The following is an 18,900-nucleotide window of genomic DNA, read 5'->3' as shown; positions in this document are numbered from 1 at the left end:
TATTTCTTCTGATGCTTGGTAAAAATAAATAAAGTAAAATTATTACGTTTAATAAATAGTTAATAAGTATTTGATAAACCTATTGTTTCAGTCACTTAGGTAATGAAAAGAAATCCCACAACAGTTATTGTGATCTACAATTTACAAACACTGGCATTAAAGCATCTGTTTAGCCAGATGCTGCTCATAGTTTTTGAATGTTTGTGAGTGTCTCTTAAGTTTATTCCCTTATTAGAAATAACAATTAAGCTGTATTAAGCTTAAATCTTTGGAGTGTTCTCTTTGGAGTTTTGCAAAATTCTCGTTCAGATTTTTTTCTAGGATGTGTTATAAGTGTTTCATAAATCTATCGTTTCAGTCACTTAGTTTAGTACAAGGATGTTTGTATACTGATTACCCTCATAATGAAAAACAAAATGTTGCTATAGGTATTAAAGGAGAATGTGGTTTTCTACAATTGTCTTTTTATATTATTGCAATTTAGAATCCAAACAGTCTCTATAATGAATCCTTGTACCAATAACCTTTTCTCCCTTTGCAGTAGGAGATTATTGATCCAGTCTAGTGTCTTCCTGGCGTGAATGCTAGACAGTAGAATGAATTCCCTTGTCCAACCTGGATCGAACTTTAATCTAATTAGTTAATCAAAATTTTCTCAATTTTAAACTACACAAACTCACTCTAGCAAGTGACGTGTTGATGCTCTGTCATATTTTTTAAACCAAATTTTTGCATACTTTATTTTAGCCAGTCAGGTAAAAACTACTGACTTACACTGATCTGAAGCCTGACTGGAAGTGGCCAAGGTTCCTTCACATAATAATACAGGCTACTGGATGTACAAGAGACTTTGGAGCAGTTGTTGTACCTGGACTCCAGATGGTAGTACATCATGTGGTAGCATAATGCAGGTTTTAGGCTGTTGAGCTAACAGTTTAACTCCTTAAGTAATATGAAATCTGTTTAGTAAAGGGATTGTCCATTTTGCAGTGCTTGTTTGTACTGAGATGTCCCTCCAGTTCAGCAGTTCTCAAAACTAGGCAATCTGAGAGCCTGCTTATCTGAGAATACGGAAATCAGACCTCAATTTGATCTTTCACAGATACAGTAAATGCTGCAGCTATGCAGTTTCTTGCCCTCCTTTCGTAGAAAGTAGGCATTGTTCCTTGTAGAATACAGTATTTCAGTTCTAAAGGAAATCTGAGGTTTTGATGGTGCTTGTGTAGTAGTTCTTTTTCTCTCTCTTCTTTATCCGTCCTCCATGACACATTTTCTGTACTTTTATGTTTTGCAGAGGATATTGGAACTCTGGAAGTGATTAGCTATCTCCCTGTGTCCTGCTTAATAGGACACACTTTCTCAGTATTATTCCTCTGAGGATAGTACCTTAAGATAACTCCAGTTACTGGAAAATCACTTCCTTACCTGCTGCTTACAGGATTCAAATTAGACCTCATTAGAAATGCAAATATACAGTATTATTAGGGCCCTACCAAATTCACAGTCCATTTTGGTCAATTAAAAAATCATAAATTTTGTGATTTCAGCTATTTAAATCTGAAATTTCATGGTGTTGTAGTTGTAGTTGACTCAAACAGGAGTTTTGTGGGGGAGAGGGTTTGCAAAGTTGTTGTATGAGGTGTTACGGTACTGCTACCCTTACTTCTGCGCTATTGCTGGCGGGATGCTGCCTTCAGAGCTGGGCACCTGGCCGATAGCCGCCACTCCCTGGTCGCTGGGCTCTGAAGGCAGCGCAGAAGTAAGGGTGGCAATACCATGACACTCTTCCCCCCTCCCCGCACCAAAGAAAGAACTTTCCGTCCCCCCTGAAACTCCTTTTTGGGTCAGGACACCCAATAAGAGAAATGCAGGTCTCCCCCCATAAAATCTATATAGGATAGGGTAAAAGCACACAAAAGATGAGATTTCAGGGGGGAGACCAGATTTCACAGTCTGTCATGCATTTTTCACGACCATGAATTTGGTAGGGTCCTAAGTATCATACAGCTTGGAAAACCATAGTAAAATTGTAGGATTTATTGAAAATTGCTGTTGGCTGCCCAGTAACTATTGACTTCTTAATGCATCTGGTTTAGGAGCAACTATACCAATAAGTTGATTAGAAACATTCTACTAGCCACTAGTGACAATAATTACTTGAATTTATTTTTTAAACAGTATATTATTCAGTTCCTAATTTAAATACTGTTGATCTTAAAAACGCGTATTGTGCAAGTAAAGGAAATAATTCTGTGCAAGTATTTTAGCAGAGTATATAAATGTATATATTCATTACTTCTTTGATTAAAGACTTGATTTAGTATTACTAGCAGTTTTTCTTTTACAATAAAATTCCCAGGCAATTTGCACTTATTCAGACCAAGGAAATTAGGTGAATTGCTCAAAATTGCCTTTAATGCCTAACAGAGAGTTTAATTTTTCATTTTTCAGAGTAGCAGCCATGTTAGTCTGTATCCGCAAAAAAAACAGGAGTACTTGTGGCACCTTAGAGACTAACAAATTTATTAGAGCATAAGCTTTCGTGGGCTACAGCCCACTTCATCGGATGCATAGAATGGAACATATCGTAAGAAGATATATATATACACATACAGAGAAGATGGAAGTTGCCATACAAACTGTAAGAGGCTAATTAATTAAGATGATAACAGCTCATAAATATCCCTGTGAAATGTAGTTGTGAGTGAGAGAATATGATAAAATACTTTTATGATGGATAACTTCAAATCTTATCAAACTTTTCTGCTGTTAACGTCACAAGCAGGATGAAACTAAGGATTTTGAATGTCATTTTGAATACAACTCATTTATGCTAATAAATGAGTTAATGTGTAGCACTCATTCCAACAAAATATAACTGAGGCCAAAAAGGTATCAAAAATGTAAGATGAGAACATCCGCAGGTACATTAGTCAGGATAAATAAATGTTTTAGGAATATAAATATTCCTACTAAAGGCCAACCACTAATCTTGAGGTTTCCTGCCCCTTTTTCTGTCCCATTTAGAGATAGGATACTTGACTTGATGGACCTGTGATCTGGTCTGGTGTACCAATTCTTGCTGATAGGAATAGGGAAAAGAATCTTCAGTAATGACGTAGAACCAGTTCTGAAAGCATCTAGTATGTTAGAATTAAGAATTGTATAATCTATGCCAGATTATTGAAAAATCAGTTATCATGTTTATAGAAATGCTGTACCAATTATTTATATTTGTATTAGAAATGGGAAGATGTGGGGTTTTGGCTCTTTAAATTGCATATGGGATATCTCCTGTCAGCGCTTCTCTCATTCATATAGAGATTGGTAAAAGAAAGATCTTTTTAAATGGATCCAAAACTGTCATATGTACATATTCATCAGAAGAATATATCAAGTCTGATTAATGCTCTCCATGCTTCTGTGACCCATGTGCCAGCTTCATCTAATTAATGGAACGTGACATCCTTTGTTTCCTTCTAGGACTTCACAGTCTTAATATGGTGAAGATGTCACAGTGGATTGATGGTGTCTTTGATTCCTCTAAGCAGTTTATTTGTGCTTCTATTGCTTTATAAAATGTTTACTGAGGATTAGCTCTAAAACCAAGTTATGAGAGGTGACCTAAGGAACTGAACAGAGAAGAATTATAACTGAGTCAGTTGTGTTTTGCACACTTCTTGCCTTTCCCGAGGATCACAGTGACACTAACCAAGGGGAAATGTGTGTATCACTAATTGCTTACTGCTAAAGTAAATTGTTCTATTGGGGGAAAGACCTGAGCCTTAATAGCAAATGTTTTTGCTGTAAATTGTTTACACTAACTTTTGTACTGTTGTTGGTATTAGTATAAGATATTTTTATATTATCCCACAGGATGTAGGTGCTGTTGTGATATTAGACAAAATGATAGCTTTGCCTTTCTGATTGCTGACTGGTTTGTGGCACTAATTATTATAATTTGATTGAACTGACATGGCCTGTGTAGTTTCTTGGTTGCCATATGAAATATGACTGAAGCTAACATTGCTCTAAAATAGGTGGTGGTCATATTTCCAGCACTGACTTTGAATGTTGTTTGTCTGACTTGAAAAGTTCTCTGTAATGGTAATTAGTTAAATCCCTGGGCTGTGTTTATAAAGTCTCTTGCCATTTCACGTAGTCATTACAGAAGCTGAAGACATTCATGTTGTCACTCAAACAAGGCAGATGCTTAGCATTTTCACATTTCTGGTGTGTGTGTTCTGTTCTTGCTGTTTGTTCTAGTTGCAATTAACAGTATAATTCTTAAACTGGATTATTCATTGCTTTCATAATTTAGCTTCTTGAAGTTTGAATTGATGCCTGGTACATTCTGTTTATACACTGCTTTCTGAAGAACCTAGACAACTTGGGTCACCAGAGTTGCAACCGAGTTAGCTGTAGGTTGCTTGAACTGTGATGCAGGCCGCAAGAAATCCCCAAACATTGTCTCCTAAAATTTACCATCCAACCCTGAGAAATGTTGCACTTGGCTACTCTGAAACCCCAAAGATGCTCTCTAGCTCTGCATCTTCCTCTCAGAAGACAGAGAAGATCTGCCTTCCCCACCCTGACAAACAAAATGGTGCCTGAGCCGGATGGAGTGCAGCTGATGGCTGTACTACAACAGGTGCCTGCGGACACTCTTGACATTAAATCTACAGTCTCCATTCTGCAGACCACCGTGACTGAGTTTCAGAGTATACTACAAGCTCTATCCAGACAGATGGATGAAGCTGAACACAGAATTTCTGATGTGGAAGATGATCTCAAAGGGAACAAGTTACAGTTTATAAAGAACTGTAATAATATCAAAACTAGTAAGACCAAGCTAATTGATCTAGCTCAGCGGTTCTCCAACTGTGGGTCAGGACCCCAAAGTGGGTCATGAGCCCATTTTAATGGGGTCCCCAGGGCTGGCTTAGACTTGCTGGTGCCCGGGGCCAAAGTCCGAGCCCCACCACCCGGGGCCCAAGAACCACCGCCCAAGGCCAAAGCCCAACAGTATCAGGTTACAGGCCCCCTGCATGGGTGTGAAGATAGTCACATTCAGTTCCTCTCAGGAGGCAGAAAAATACCTCACAAATCTGCCACCTCCTCCTTTGTAAAAGGAGATGTCTTTGGAGTGATCTGACCATATGGAATTGGTTTTGCTCTCTCAGATCAGATATGGCTTGTCTAAACAAGTTGATAGGCACTAGCTGATATTGACATGTTAGTTCCTTTTCTTTTTTTTTCTCTCTAATTGCGGTTAAAGGGTTATCAATTTACTTCCTATTGCCTTAGCTCATGCGAAAGGAACTTCAAAATGTAAAATCAATCATTTGATTAGTAATTATATTTTTTAAATCATTGCGTCCTCACAGTTCTATTGGTAATAGGTGATTACTGTACTTGTGATGTTTGGGCCCCCAAGGCTGGAGAGGGTCTCCAAGTTTCAACTGATCCAGGATGCCTCCTAAGTGTCAAATGTGGTTTTTTGGATTGTTTAAATAGATTTTTCTTTTTGATTGTATGGTGCTATTGTGTATTTCTTTCTCCACTATCTTTTCTGTTTTGTTTTTTCATGTATTTAATTCCTCTTTCCCTTCCATGCTGAGAATTCCCTTCCCACTTCTGTAGAATATGTATCGGGAAGTGACACTCTATATCTGGATGATAGAACTTTTGCTGCTTAGATATGCAGGAACTGTATGCTGCTCAGGAAAATTTGCAATTTCTGACTTATTCACAAAGCGTATATGTTATCCATTATGTTTTAATAATGATGGCTCTGTGTAGCTGGGTGGTCATCCCACTCCGGCCCTGAAGAGGTTAAAAGCAGCCCTGGAGAGGGCTGCAGCTGGGGAAAAGCTAGGCTGATTAGGGGAAGCAGCCACAGCTGGGGCCACACCCCAATCAGGCCACAGCTAGCCCTATAAGAGGGCTGAGGGTCAGAAGCTCACTCTAGCCCTGGAGTGGGAAGGGCTAGCTGCCTGGGAGCAAGGTACCTGAAACTGGAGCAGTGCTGGGGAATAGGGCAAGGGAGCTGGGGAGCTCCAGCCTGATAAATCCCCAGGCTGCAGGCCTTAGTGAAGGCCTACACAGGTACGGGGGTTGCAGAAGTGCAGCCCAGGGTTCGGCAGAGGCAGCTGGTCCAACCTCCTTGCCAATGATGAGTGGCCGTGACAGACTGCAGTTTGCCCCAGAGCAGGGGCTAGATGATGACTGGCAGTAGTCACTGAGGCAAGGTAGGTTTAGAGGGTTGGGGGTTCCCCTGGGAGGGGAGACCCAGAGTGTAGGGGTACTGCTGGGGCAGAATCCTGAGCTAAAGGGGCACCAGGGTCTGGGACGGACCCGGGGCCAGCAACAGGTGAGACACTGGCCAGCAGAGGGTGCTTTGAGGCTGGAAAGAGCTAATTCCCAAACAACCAGCAGGAGGTGCTGCGCGGGTGAGTCTCACATCACTACACTCTGATAATTAAATGTGTCTCCTGGAATATAAAGGGCTTTAATAACCCTGTTAAAATAAACAAAATATACCCAGTGCTTAAAAAATAAAGAACGTTGACATTTTTGTTCTCTAGGAGACACATATGACAGAACTTGAAGCTTCTAAAGTGAATAGAGATTGGGTGGGCCTCTCAATTTCTAGTTACTTTAATTCTAAAACAAAAGGTGTTGCTATATGAATACATTAAAAAATCCTGAATGTTAACATTTTGAGCACAAGGTTTGACAATGAGGGCAGGTTTACTATCCTCAAGGCTGACACTGGCAATTGATAATCAAATTTGCAGGCCAAACCAGTGTGATCCCAATTTTTTTCATAATTTTTGTGAGTATAAACCGTCTCGTCCCTCTTGTCGAAGACATCCTTCCAAAATCCTAATGTGTTTTCAGACCATCTCAGGGCACCACCAATATGATTTTTGTTGCACAACAGCTCCCAGAGAATTGTAGAGAACAGTACCAGCCGTTGTTTATGGCATTTATCGACCTATCTAAGGCCTTTGATTCCATCAATCATGAAGGGTTATGGAAGGTGCTGTTTAGGTTCAGTTGTCATTTGAGTTCTTAGGCTACTTCATGATGGGGTGACCGCCACCATCCTCTGTAATGAGTTGGAGACAGACCCATTCACCATCCATGCTGGTGTTAAACAGGACTGTTATTGCCTAAAACCCTTTTTTCCATCTGTCTTGCCGCGATCTTGACTCTTATTCGTGATCATCTTTCTTCTGCAATTGGGATTGAGTATTGCATTGATGGCCAGCAATTCAACCTGCGGCATCTTCATTCTAAAACTAAGGTCACCAGGACTGTTATTACCTACCTTCAGTATGCTAACTGTGCTATCCTTGCGCACACCGAGGCTGACTAGATCTTGTCTTGGGCTCCTATCATAGCCTAGAACTTTCCCTCAATATTGGGAAGGCTTGCCTCAGCACAGGTTGCCCCCATTCTCTCACAAATTGTCATCAGTGGTGAACTCCTGGAAAATGTTGAGCATTTCCCTTACCTTGATAGCCACCTCTCCCAGATAGCCAATCTTTATGTGGAGATATAATATAGGATCCGTTCTGTCAATGCATCCTTTGGAAAGTTACTTCGTTGTGTCTTTAGTGACAGAAATCTGCGGATGGAAACTAAGATCCTGGTCTATAATCCTGGTCATCCCCACTCTTTTTTATGAGGACATGACATGGGTGACATACGAAAGCCATCTTAAGTGTCTGGAGTGGTACCAACAGTGCTGCCATATCAGATGGGAAAGTCACCACACCAGTGCCAGCGTTCTCTCTCCAGCTAACACCACCAGTGTTGAGGTGAAGATTATAAAACATCAACTTCACTGGTCTGGTCATTGTGTGCGGATGGCTGATACTCATCTTCTGAAGCAAGTCCTCTTTTCTCAACTTAATCATGATAAGATGACCCATGGGGGACAGAGGATATGCTACAAGGACACCCTGAAAGTATATCTTAAGAAGGGAGGCATTGACTCCATGAATTGGAAAGCACTGGCTGTTAATAGACTTCAATAGCATTGCATCATACGTCAAGCCTCAACCTGTTCTGAAGAGAATCGCCTTACTCAAGAGGCTGAGAAACGGCAGAGGAGGAAGAAAAGTGTACAGCATCCCTGCTACCGGTTGTGCTCTCTCCAAGCCAACACCTGACACATATATGGAAAAACCTATAGAGCATGGATTACGCTTCTTAGCCATCTTAAGTCTCGTCAATGACTTTTCCCCCGGCAGACATCATTCTCATATCAGGGGATAGCCGACGATGATAGCTGGAGATTTTAACAAAACTCTAGACCCAGTCCTTGATAAATCAGGGATATCCTACAGGAGGATCTGGATGACCTTGTAAACCGGAGTAATAGTAATAGGATGAAATTTAATAGTGATAAGTGTAAGGTCATGCATTTAGGGATTAATAACAAGAATTTTAGTTATAAGCTAGGGACGCATCAATTAGACGTAACGGAGGAGGAAAAGGACCTTGGAGTATTGGTTGATCATAGGATGACTATGAGCCGCCAATGTGATATGGCCGTGAAAAAAGCTAATGCATTAGGAGAGGTATTTCCAGTAGGGATAAGGAGGTTTTAGTACCGTTATACAAGGCACTGGTGAGACCTCACCTGGAATACTGTGTGCAGTTCTGGTCTCCCATGTTTAAGGAGGATGAATTCAAACTGGAACAGGTACAGAGAAGGGCTACTAGGATGATCCGAGGAATGGAAAACTTGTCTTATGAAAGGAGACTCAAGGAGCTTGGCTTGTTTAGCCTAACTAAAAGAAGGTTGAGGGGAGATATGGTTGCTCTCTCTAAGTATATCAGAGGGCTAAATACTGGAGAGGGAGAGGAATTATTTAAGCACAGTACCAATGTGGACACAAGAACAAATGGATATAAACTGGCCACCAGCAAATTTAGACTAGAAATTAGACGAAGGTTTCTAACCATCAGAGGAGTGAAGTTTTGGAATAGCCTTCCAAGGGAAGCAGTGGGGGCAAAAGATCTATCTGGCTTTAAGATTAAATTCGATAAGTTTATGGAGGAGATAGTATGATGGGATAACATGGTTTTGGTAATTAAATATTCATGGTAAATAGGCCTAATGGCCTGTGATGGGATATTAGATGGGGTGGGATCCGAGTTACCCAGGAAAGAATTTTCTGTAGTATCTGGCTGATGAATCTTGCCCATATGCTCAGGGTTTAGCTGATCGCCATATTTGGGGTTGGGAAGGAATTTTCCTCCAGGGCAGATTGGAAGAGGCCCTGGAGGTTTTTCGCCTTCCTCTGTAGCATGGGGCACGGGTCACTTGCTGGAGGATTCTCTGCTCCTTGAAGTCTTTAAACCACGATTTGAGGACTTCAGTAGCACAGATATAGGTTGAGGTTTTTTGCAGGAGTGGTGGGTGAAATTCTGTGGCCTGCGTTGTGCAGGAGGTCAGACTAGATGATCATAGTGGTCCCTTCTGACCTAAATATCTATGAATCTATGAATCTCCATTTCTGCATAGAAACACTAATACTTATCAGCTACTTCATACATACGTGGCTTTATTTAGGCTTACCAGATGGGTGGAGATAGGGGAAATCTTACAGCCGGAGACTGTAGGGTTTTGTTTTTTCTTCTTTCTGCAGCTCTTTCAACATATTCAAGATTTGACGATTTCTTAGTGTCACAAGACTGGATAAATTCTATCACAGATTGTGGCATTGATACTGTTGCTATATCTGACCCTGCTAGGTGAGTCTTTTAGGCCCCAATGGTATGCATCCCCAACTAAGATGTGGAGATGAAATACCTTTCTTCTGTTGATGCATCATTTGTTAACTCTTATTTTATTTTATTTTTAAACGATTCCCCTCTCTGCTTCATCACTGCCACGTTTTGGGGTGCCTTAAAGCCTCCGTCAGAGGACATGTCTCATATGTTACCTTTAAAAAGAAATGGACAGAACATAGAATCGTTACCCTTGTGATGGAAATCAAGACCTTGAGTGTAAACTATGCTTCTGCCTCTGCCCCAAAGAAACTAAGACCCATCTAAGATATGAAATAAACAAACTTCTCTCCCAAAAGGTTGAGTTTGCTTTATTCTATTTCAAGCAAAACTATTGAGAATTTGGTGAGAGAGAGGACAAGACTTAAGCTTAAGGCTAATACAAATAAATAGCTGCTACTTGTTATAGTACCTACAAATTATATATACCAGTCAGATATTAATAAACAATTTCCGCAGTTTTTTAATACTATGTTTAGCTGAAGAGGAAATCAGTAAAGATGCCCAAGGTAACTTTTTAGTCAACTGTCTCTGCCACAGATCTCTGACTTGCAGAAGGAACTTATAGATGCCCCTCTAGAAATCATGGAACTGATGAGCTATACAAGAAATGAAGGTTGGAAAGACTCCTGGTATAAGAAGGTTCCCTGTTGAATTTTACAATAGTTTTCACACCTAGATTATTGAATATGAGGCAAAGAATGAGAAAATGTACCCACCTACTGTGGAAGAAGCTGTAATTTCAGTTATCATAAACCTCGGAAAGACCTTGGACTATGTAGTAATTACAAGCCAATTTCTTTAATGAATTATGATAAGATTTAGCTAAAGCTCTTGTTATGCAGTTGGACAAAGTTCTCTCTCAGGTTATACATATACATTACATAGGGTTCCTTTGTAATAGACAGGGTTCAAATAATTTGCTCTGATATTATTGCCACTTCAAGAGATTCTAAAGAACCCTTTTCTGTAATTTCTTTAGATGCCAAAAAAGCCATTGACCACATAGCACAGGACAATCTTTTTGAAGTATTAGCAAAATTTGGATTTGGTAGCCAATTTATTGCTTAGATTAAGTTTAGATACTCTAATCTGACTTCCACGGTAGTTACCAACAATATTATTTTTGCCCCATTTGCATTACAGGGAGGAATATGGCAGGCCTGCCCCCTTTCTCCTCTTCTCTTTGATTTAGCTTTAGAATCTTTAGACAGTGCCATCCAAGCAAATCAACATATTCATGGTATCAGAGGAGGCCAAACATAGCACCAAATTATGCTCTGTGTGGATGATGCTCTTGTATCTAAGCCAGAGGGCACCATTCCTAACCCCCCTAACCACTGTTAAAAAGTTTGGACACTTCTCAGGAAATAAAATTAATTGGGGTAAATCAGAAATCCTAGGCATTAACAAATTTGTCCACAAAGGTCTTTTCTCAAATTGGGACTTTGAATGGCAATCCTCTGACATGAAATATTTAGGAATACTGATTCACAGTGATATTCAGAACTTTTCCTAAGATAAATATATAACCAGTTATCTCCCAACTGGATAGTGATTTTGGAGATGGAATTCGTTAATCTTCAGTTTGTGGGATAAAATTAGTATACTGAGAATGAATGTCCTTCCCAGAATTCTGTATGTCCAGAGTGGTCTCCCTATTTCGATTCCTCAAATATATTTTGAGAAATTAAATAATATTTTCAGAATGCTTCTTTGGGGAGGAAGGAATTGAGGAAGTGAGGAATTTAGACTGGCTCTGAACAAATTACAGCTCCCTCCATCTCTGGAATAATTTTGTTTTCCCAACTTGAAAAATTATCATATCTCCTTTTTGTTATGCCAGTCATTTTTGTGACTGTTAGAGGTGACCATGCAGACCATACTTTGCTTTCAGATTGAATGAGAATTGGTATATCCTCTCCCCATTTTGGGCATTATAGGATGGAATTATTATGGGCTGGATGGCTCCTGAGCTTTCACAATAAGAACTGTGAGACAAGTTTGGTCAAACTTGACTAGAAAGTTCTGCTTCCATCCATTCTTCCATGTAGAGATGGTTCTGTGGAGTAATCTTTCCATAAAATCGGTGGTAAAATGATGTGGAGGAATTGATGGAGCGAGGAATTATGACTTTGTCGCAGCTAATTGACAATGATAAACTTAAACCATTTGTAGATCTTCAGCAACAATTTGGCTTTCCCCGCTCTGGAGCGTGGAAATATCTCCAATTAAAGCATTTACTTTCAAATGTATTTTAGACCCAATGCATTGGAAGCTCCAGAGCCTCCATAACATTTTTATTATTTTGGAGCAAATCTTCCTAGATTTACTCACCCAGTGATATCCTTTTATGATTTTCTGATGCAAAAATTCTGCCAAAGATTGTCAATTTGAGAGTTGCTTGGAATAGAGATTTGGATACACAACTATCTCTGCAGTGTAATACAATTGTATCTAATGTTAAAAAAACAGCTGAAGATTTGAGACTGTGGCTTATTCACCAGACACTTTTTTGAATATACTGGTCCCCACATAATCTAATTGTAATGGGCTTCATAACTGCTGATGGCTGTTGGAAATGAAACTCCACTGGTGCTGCATTACCTCATATATTTTTGGGAGTGCCCCTCTACTGGAATGCGTTGCCTAGGGAGGTGGTGGAATCTCCTTCCTTAGAAGTTTTTAAGGTCAGGCTTGACAAAGCCCTGGCTGGGATGATTTAAATGGGGATGGGTCCTGCTTTTGAGCAGGGGGTTGGATTAGATGACCTACTGAGGTCCCTTCCAACCCTGATATTCTGTGATTCTATCAAGAATTTCTTGTCTGTGGCAGGTCAAATGACTAATCTGATTTTGGATGCTAAATTGGAGCCCTCTCCCTTAAGTTTTATTCTTGGATATCTTCCTGATACATGGAGGTTACCTGGTAATAAGGTGGAGTGTTCCAATATGTATGTTTGGTTGCTAAAACCAAAATGGAAAAGTCAGTCCCCACCATTAATCGTGTGATTAATAGCGGTTATTTTTTTTAATAGCTTGACAGCCCTATCTATCTATCTAAATTTTAAAAATAACCTAGACAACTTGCTGATGGCTTAAGCAGTGTGTCCTAAATTCTGAGTAAGGGACTCCAAGGGGATTATATAAATCTTAACATCTGAAGTACTACAACCATTTCTGATTGAGCTCAGGAGTCTAGATTTGGTTGCTGCCAGTACACAAAATAAAACCGAGAGGGCAGAATTAACTCTTCCCCTTCAGCGTGGTTTCTGAGAGGAGACCATACCAAACGTACTGAGATGTAGGCAAGAGGGGAAAGATTTCTGTTTCCAGCCTGTAAATCTGAACTTTTTACTCCTCAAGTTAGCACGTTACCAGTATAACAACATTTTCATTGTATATGAAAGTGAGCTTTTGCAGACTCAGTTATATCAGCAAAACTGTGCTTTTACCGGCATAGCTTGTCTCACACTACTGCAAGGAAAGGAGTGTGTAATAAGTTACAATGCTAAAAGCATAGTTTCACAGGCATAAGCTGTATCCAGCTAAGACTGCATGCCAGTAGAGTATACCATTACATTTATACCAGTAAAGCACTCCAGGCGTAGACATGGCCTTAGTTTGCACAATACTTAGCAGCACCAATTAACCCAAAAACTCCTGGTGCCTTCCAAGTCTGAAAGCATAAAATGTTTCAGTTCACTTTTCCAGCAAACATTTTCAACTCCTCTATAAATGTCACACTCAGTATAAATGGCAAGTAAAGTAACTAATGGAACGAGGGCTGGGGTAAAAAAATCATGAATGGGCAAGTAGGCCCACTTTTATGTACTGGTGTTTAGAAATACAATTTTTAAATGTAAGAATTTAATTTAATTCTTCACTCTTAGGAATGCTAGTTTTGTACATTCTGGCACTGTGCACCTAGGGATAGCAACCTTCACATTCAAAGCCAATGTGTACTTCCCCCTTTTCAGGAGTCAGTACTTCAAAAATGGAAATGTTGTGTATTGTTAGTTAATGCATTGCATGTAATGATATGCTTTTCTTAAGGGTCTTACTGTACATTATTAAAACCATTTTCAAAACAAAGTTTTGCGTACATAAATGCCTGGCAAAGTCGTATATCAACATAGAAATAGACTGTGATGCCATTCCTCTGCCTATTACCTATTTAAAAATTACTGATGTCCTAATGGTATTTTCAAAAGCAACCAAGCAAGTTAGGCACCTAACTCCTGAGATCAAGACAACAATTTTACCATTACTTCCTTACAGATTTCTCACTTAAAGATGTCCAACTGAGCACTTGCTTTTACATTTCTGTTTAGGGAAGTCTGTAACATACATAATACACTGTTACAGTTCTAGTGAGGCAGAATAAAGGTCATATAGTCTTTGGAGTTTGACCCTGTGGCTTGTTGTGGAAGTGCAGTGCCGTTTCCTGGGTCTCCAATGCCTACCTCCCAAAACTAAATAAAATAGCAGCTTGAAAGATGATAAAACTTCAAACCACTGATATGTGCCTGCAACTCTTTTTCTTATGTCTGTGTGTGGGGTGGTAATTAATGTTTTAATTTACTCTTGACACTTGCACAGCTCTTTATCTCTTAAAGTACAGTGGAATCACTATTATTCTCACAACTCTGTGAGGTAAATAGCTATTTTCCCCATTTTGCAGATGAGGAAACTGAGACTTGTGAAGATGTAACATTCTCCAAACCCTACAGTGGGCCCATGGCAGAACAACAGAATGTGGGAGTTTCTGACTCAGAGCTCTTTGCACAAGCAACCATACCGGTTTTCAGCTATTCTAACAGCTTACATAGCATATGATGGGATGAATTTTCTTATTAGCATTACTCCCTTGATTTATGTGTTAATCCAAATATGAATATATTAATACTAAAATGTCATTAAGTCCTATTATACATTCTTTTTTATATTTTACAGATTATTGTTCTGTTGTAACAATTGTGGACCAATCAAATGTGAAATTAACATGCACACTTTTTAATGGAAATCTAGATGCCCTTCCAAAAATCTACAAAATTGGAGATATTGTTCGATTTCATAGAATAAAGGTACGTTGTTTTTAATACATTTGGGTTTTTTTCGGGGGGGGGGGAGGCATCAGCAGCGTGGGAATAACTTCATTCATATTGTGAAAGCCCGATGCGGGACAAAGACGTTCACTAGTTTATGAACCAAGACTAAATTGATTTCAAAAACTACTAGTAATAATTAATAGGCATACTGTTGGTAGTTTTTATCTTAAGAAAGTTAGAGGTAATCCTGGGAATTCCAGAACAGTGAGCCTTATTTGAGGACTAGGTAAACTAAATGAATAAAATCATTAAAGATAGCTATAGAATTCATATGTGAACAGAATATGATAGGAATAAGCCACCATGGATTGTGTAAACAAAAACCATGCCTCTTCAAACTATTAGAATTATTTGAGCTAGTTACCTTGAATGTCACCCCAACTCTGGGGCATGCTAGATCAATCTGGAGGCTGCTCTAAAGTCAACTAGCTAGCCATAGTCCTCTATAAAATGGCTGCAGTGGAAACCCTCTAGCCGTTTTTATGTATTGGCACACGTGCACTGTAAAAATCTACATATTCTTAAATACTGTTCTCAATTTGGGTCTCCCAAAGATTTAGTGAGTACCATGCACCACCTTGGGTAAAATTCAACAGACTGAGACCAACATTACATCAATAGTTTTATCTGTAGCTCTGAGCCAAAAATAAATAAAAGAAACAAAACCTAGAAACTTTTTATGAAAAATGTCTGTTATGGGGTGTTTACAACTCCACAATCTCTGTCTTAAATGACCCGAAATTGAGTCACTAAGCCAATTCTGCACCCTTCTAAGGCACACCACATTTCAAAGGAATCTGACTAAGCATGCCAATTTAAGAGGCCGTAGAAGGTTGCCCTTTAGACCAAAGTCGTGACATACCCTTTATTATAGTGGTGCTACTGCACCACGATAATAATTAAAACAGGTATTGGCAAGGCCCTGTGGGTCAGAGCTAATAGTGTAATGGGGAAAAAGAGTTCAGTTGGGATTAGTCTAAATACAGAATCACTTGATTTGCTCAATGTTTCAGGAAATGAAAATTGCAAGCATCTTGATAACGGGATTGAAAGATTGTTTTGCATAATTATATTTCTGTTAATATTTCTTGTAATTTTATGATTTAAGCTAATACTTAATGAATTACTACAAATATACCTGTGCCTTCTACTGCATCAGTTACTACAGATATACCTGTACCTCTTACTACTGTGGGTGGAACACCGTGGAGGGAAGGAAGTTCCCTAACAGTGGAAGCACACGGTCTCAAAATGTTGTGTTATATCAACACCGTACATATTGTACTCCCCTTTTGACCTTATGTTACACACACTAAACTACATTAAACGAATGTTGAGGTTACAAGTCCAGAGCTCAAAACGTTAGGAAATACCAGAATTGAGGTTGCCCATGCAACATTAATTTGGCCCTCTTGTGGGTATGTATTATGATACAGTCTTTAATTACATGATAATGTGACATTTCAGGATGCAATCCAGACCAGTGAGGGGCTGTGTCACCCGTGCCCTGCAACCTAGGATGCCTAACAATGCTTCACTGTTGTAGCTTCCACCTGGGCAGCTCGCAAACAGCACGCAGATAACACCCTGAGTGATTGTGTATAGCTGCAGCCTGCTAGCCACGCTCCAGTCATAATCTGGCTTCCACCAGCCTGGGTTACCACATGCAGGATGACGCCAACACACTCCCAGTCATGAATTTCCCCCCAAAAGTGTGTTTAGCACTGTCCAACCCTCTCTTGGGCAGTCCAGATATATTAGGTCCATTGCCTCTCTAAGGAGATCAAGATACAACAGGTTGCCACCTCAAATGGGGTTACACATACAGTTCATAACCCTGAATTAGTTTTGATTAAAGAATAAAACAAGTTTATGTAACTACAAATAGATAAGTTTTAAATGAGTACAAGTATTTAGGCATTAAAGTCAAAAATGGTTACAAGGAAAATAAAAATAAAAATAAAAGCTTCCTACTACTAAACTTAACAAACTAGACTTGGTCAAGATGAAATCCTTACCACAGGTTTTCAGTAGCATTGCTGACCAAATTTCTGGTCAGGATCTTCTCCCAAGTTCCAACGGCTGTTTTTTCTTTTGTCGTCTTAAGTCATGAGAGAGAGGTGGATAGGGATAGATAACTTGGGGTATTTTTGTCCCTCAATTTTATAGTTCAGTCACCCTTTCGAAATGTATTTCTTGAGATAATTTTTTTTCCAGCTGAGAGCAAAGAGACTTGGAGTCTGGTGGGAAAGTGGCTTCATTCTGTCTCTTTTCACCAGTGCATATGGAAATGCACATTTTCTTTGTCTTGGTTCTTCCCTCTTTCACTGTCTGAGGAGTATATTTTCAGCGTATATGCAAATTGAGGTACACACACATTTCTTTGTTTAATACAGGCCTTCTTGACCAGTTCTACCTAACTGGGGCTATGTGAGTTTGAATATGTGCCTTTAGCATCATAACTGTACACACAGGGTTGCTACAAACATTGCACTATAATATTATTGACCAGTCAGTTATTAGGTTTCAAATGATACCTCACAAGGCATATTTTGTACAAAGATTTTTACAGTAATGTGTAGAGTGGAAAACTTGACCAGATTTAGGTGCTTTTTCAAGGAATGGCAAAAAGCACATCCCCAGCATGAGGAAAACTCTCCCCTGCCAAATTTCAAGCCCTTGCTTCATGCATGGGAGTACTAGAGCGACTCAACTAAACAGTTGTAAGAATTTTTTATAATATTGGCAAAACGGTATATTTTCTCCCAAACTCATTCATTCAAAGAAACAACCAAACCATTTTGGCTGAAACTTGAAAAATATTCAGCCTGAGGCACACATTTGGCATGGAAGTAATTCAGTCCAAATGGCTAAAGTCTGACAAAATTATAAGGAACTTGAACACAGGATCTTAATATGGGATGTGTCAAGCAACCTTAACTGTGGACAGTGTGACCAGGTATGCCTATAACTAGGGATTGTTGTTTCTGGTACATCTGTTTTCTATTAGCGTGTTACCGGAAATCCTCTTTAGTGTTATTTTGCCAAGTCTTTCACAATTTTAAAATATTCCAAATTGTTTCTTAACTACAGTATTATCAGAGAAATGTGTGCTGTGTCTGTCTGTCTTTTAGGGTTGTCTCTTCAATAGAATGTTGTTTGCAGTGTTGTTGTAACCATGCTGGTCCCAGAATATTAGAGACACAAGGTGGGTGAGGTAATACCTTTTATTGGACCAACTTCTGCTGGTATTTCCCTCCCTCCCCCACACTGTTCCTCACACGTTCTTGTCAACTGCTGGAAATGGCCCACCTTGATTATTGCTACAAAAGGTTCCCTCCGCCCCCCCCGCTCTCCTGATGGTAATAGCTCACCTTACCTGATCACTCTCGTTACAGTGTGTATGGTAACCCCCATTGTTTCATGTTCTCTATGTATATAAATCTCCCCACTGTATTTTCCACTGAATGCATCCGATGAAGTGAGCTGTAGCTCACGAAAGCTTATGCTCAAATAAATTTGTTAGTCTCTAAGGTGCCACAAGTACTCCTTTTCTTTTCATAGAATATCAGGGTTGCTGTATAACTGTAATAAGTAGGTGGTTCTTCACCTCCACAACGTTCAATCAGGCAAAGGAATTAAAGCATAGTTCATCCACAATACGTCTTTCATCCTTGAGTTTAAAACAAAACAAAAAAAAATGGTGTTGGGCTTTTTGGAATTGTAACACAAGAAAATGCAATACTGGCTTAAACCAATTTCTAGCTATTTAGGATTAGCATAAGACCTTCATGGAGGGGGTGATTATCCCACATCCACCTACTGCATGTTTCCTTAACCTTCCTCTGAAGCATGTTGAGCTGGCTACTCTCTGAGACAGAATAATGGACAGACCACAGGTTTGATCCAGCATGGCTGCTGTTCATGTTACTCTATCCTGACTTGGTGGGACCATCGCAAAAGTTAAGAGTAGTTTAGTG

General features: G+C 39.5%; 1 protein-coding gene across 3 annotated transcripts in view; it reads left to right on the top strand.

Moving 5' to 3' along the window:
* POT1 (protection of telomeres 1) overlaps positions 1 to 18,900 on the top strand; it is a 137,299-nt gene that overhangs the window by 62,975 nt on the left and 55,424 nt on the right. For all 3 annotated transcript variants that reach the window (XM_077834557.1, XM_077834547.1, XM_077834561.1), the window contains one exon: positions 14,766 to 14,896. In XM_077834557.1, coding sequence (XP_077690683.1) covers positions 14,766 to 14,896 — 131 coding nt within the window. The remainder of the gene's footprint in view (positions 1 to 14,765; positions 14,897 to 18,900) is intronic.

This window comes from Eretmochelys imbricata, chromosome 1 (genome assembly GCF_965152235.1).
Source record: "Eretmochelys imbricata isolate rEreImb1 chromosome 1, rEreImb1.hap1, whole genome shotgun sequence".
Lineage (NCBI taxonomy): Eukaryota > Metazoa > Chordata > Testudines > Cheloniidae > Eretmochelys > Eretmochelys imbricata.
The sequence above is the reverse complement of the archived record's forward strand: the minus strand, read 5'-3'. Positions and strand labels throughout refer to the sequence as shown.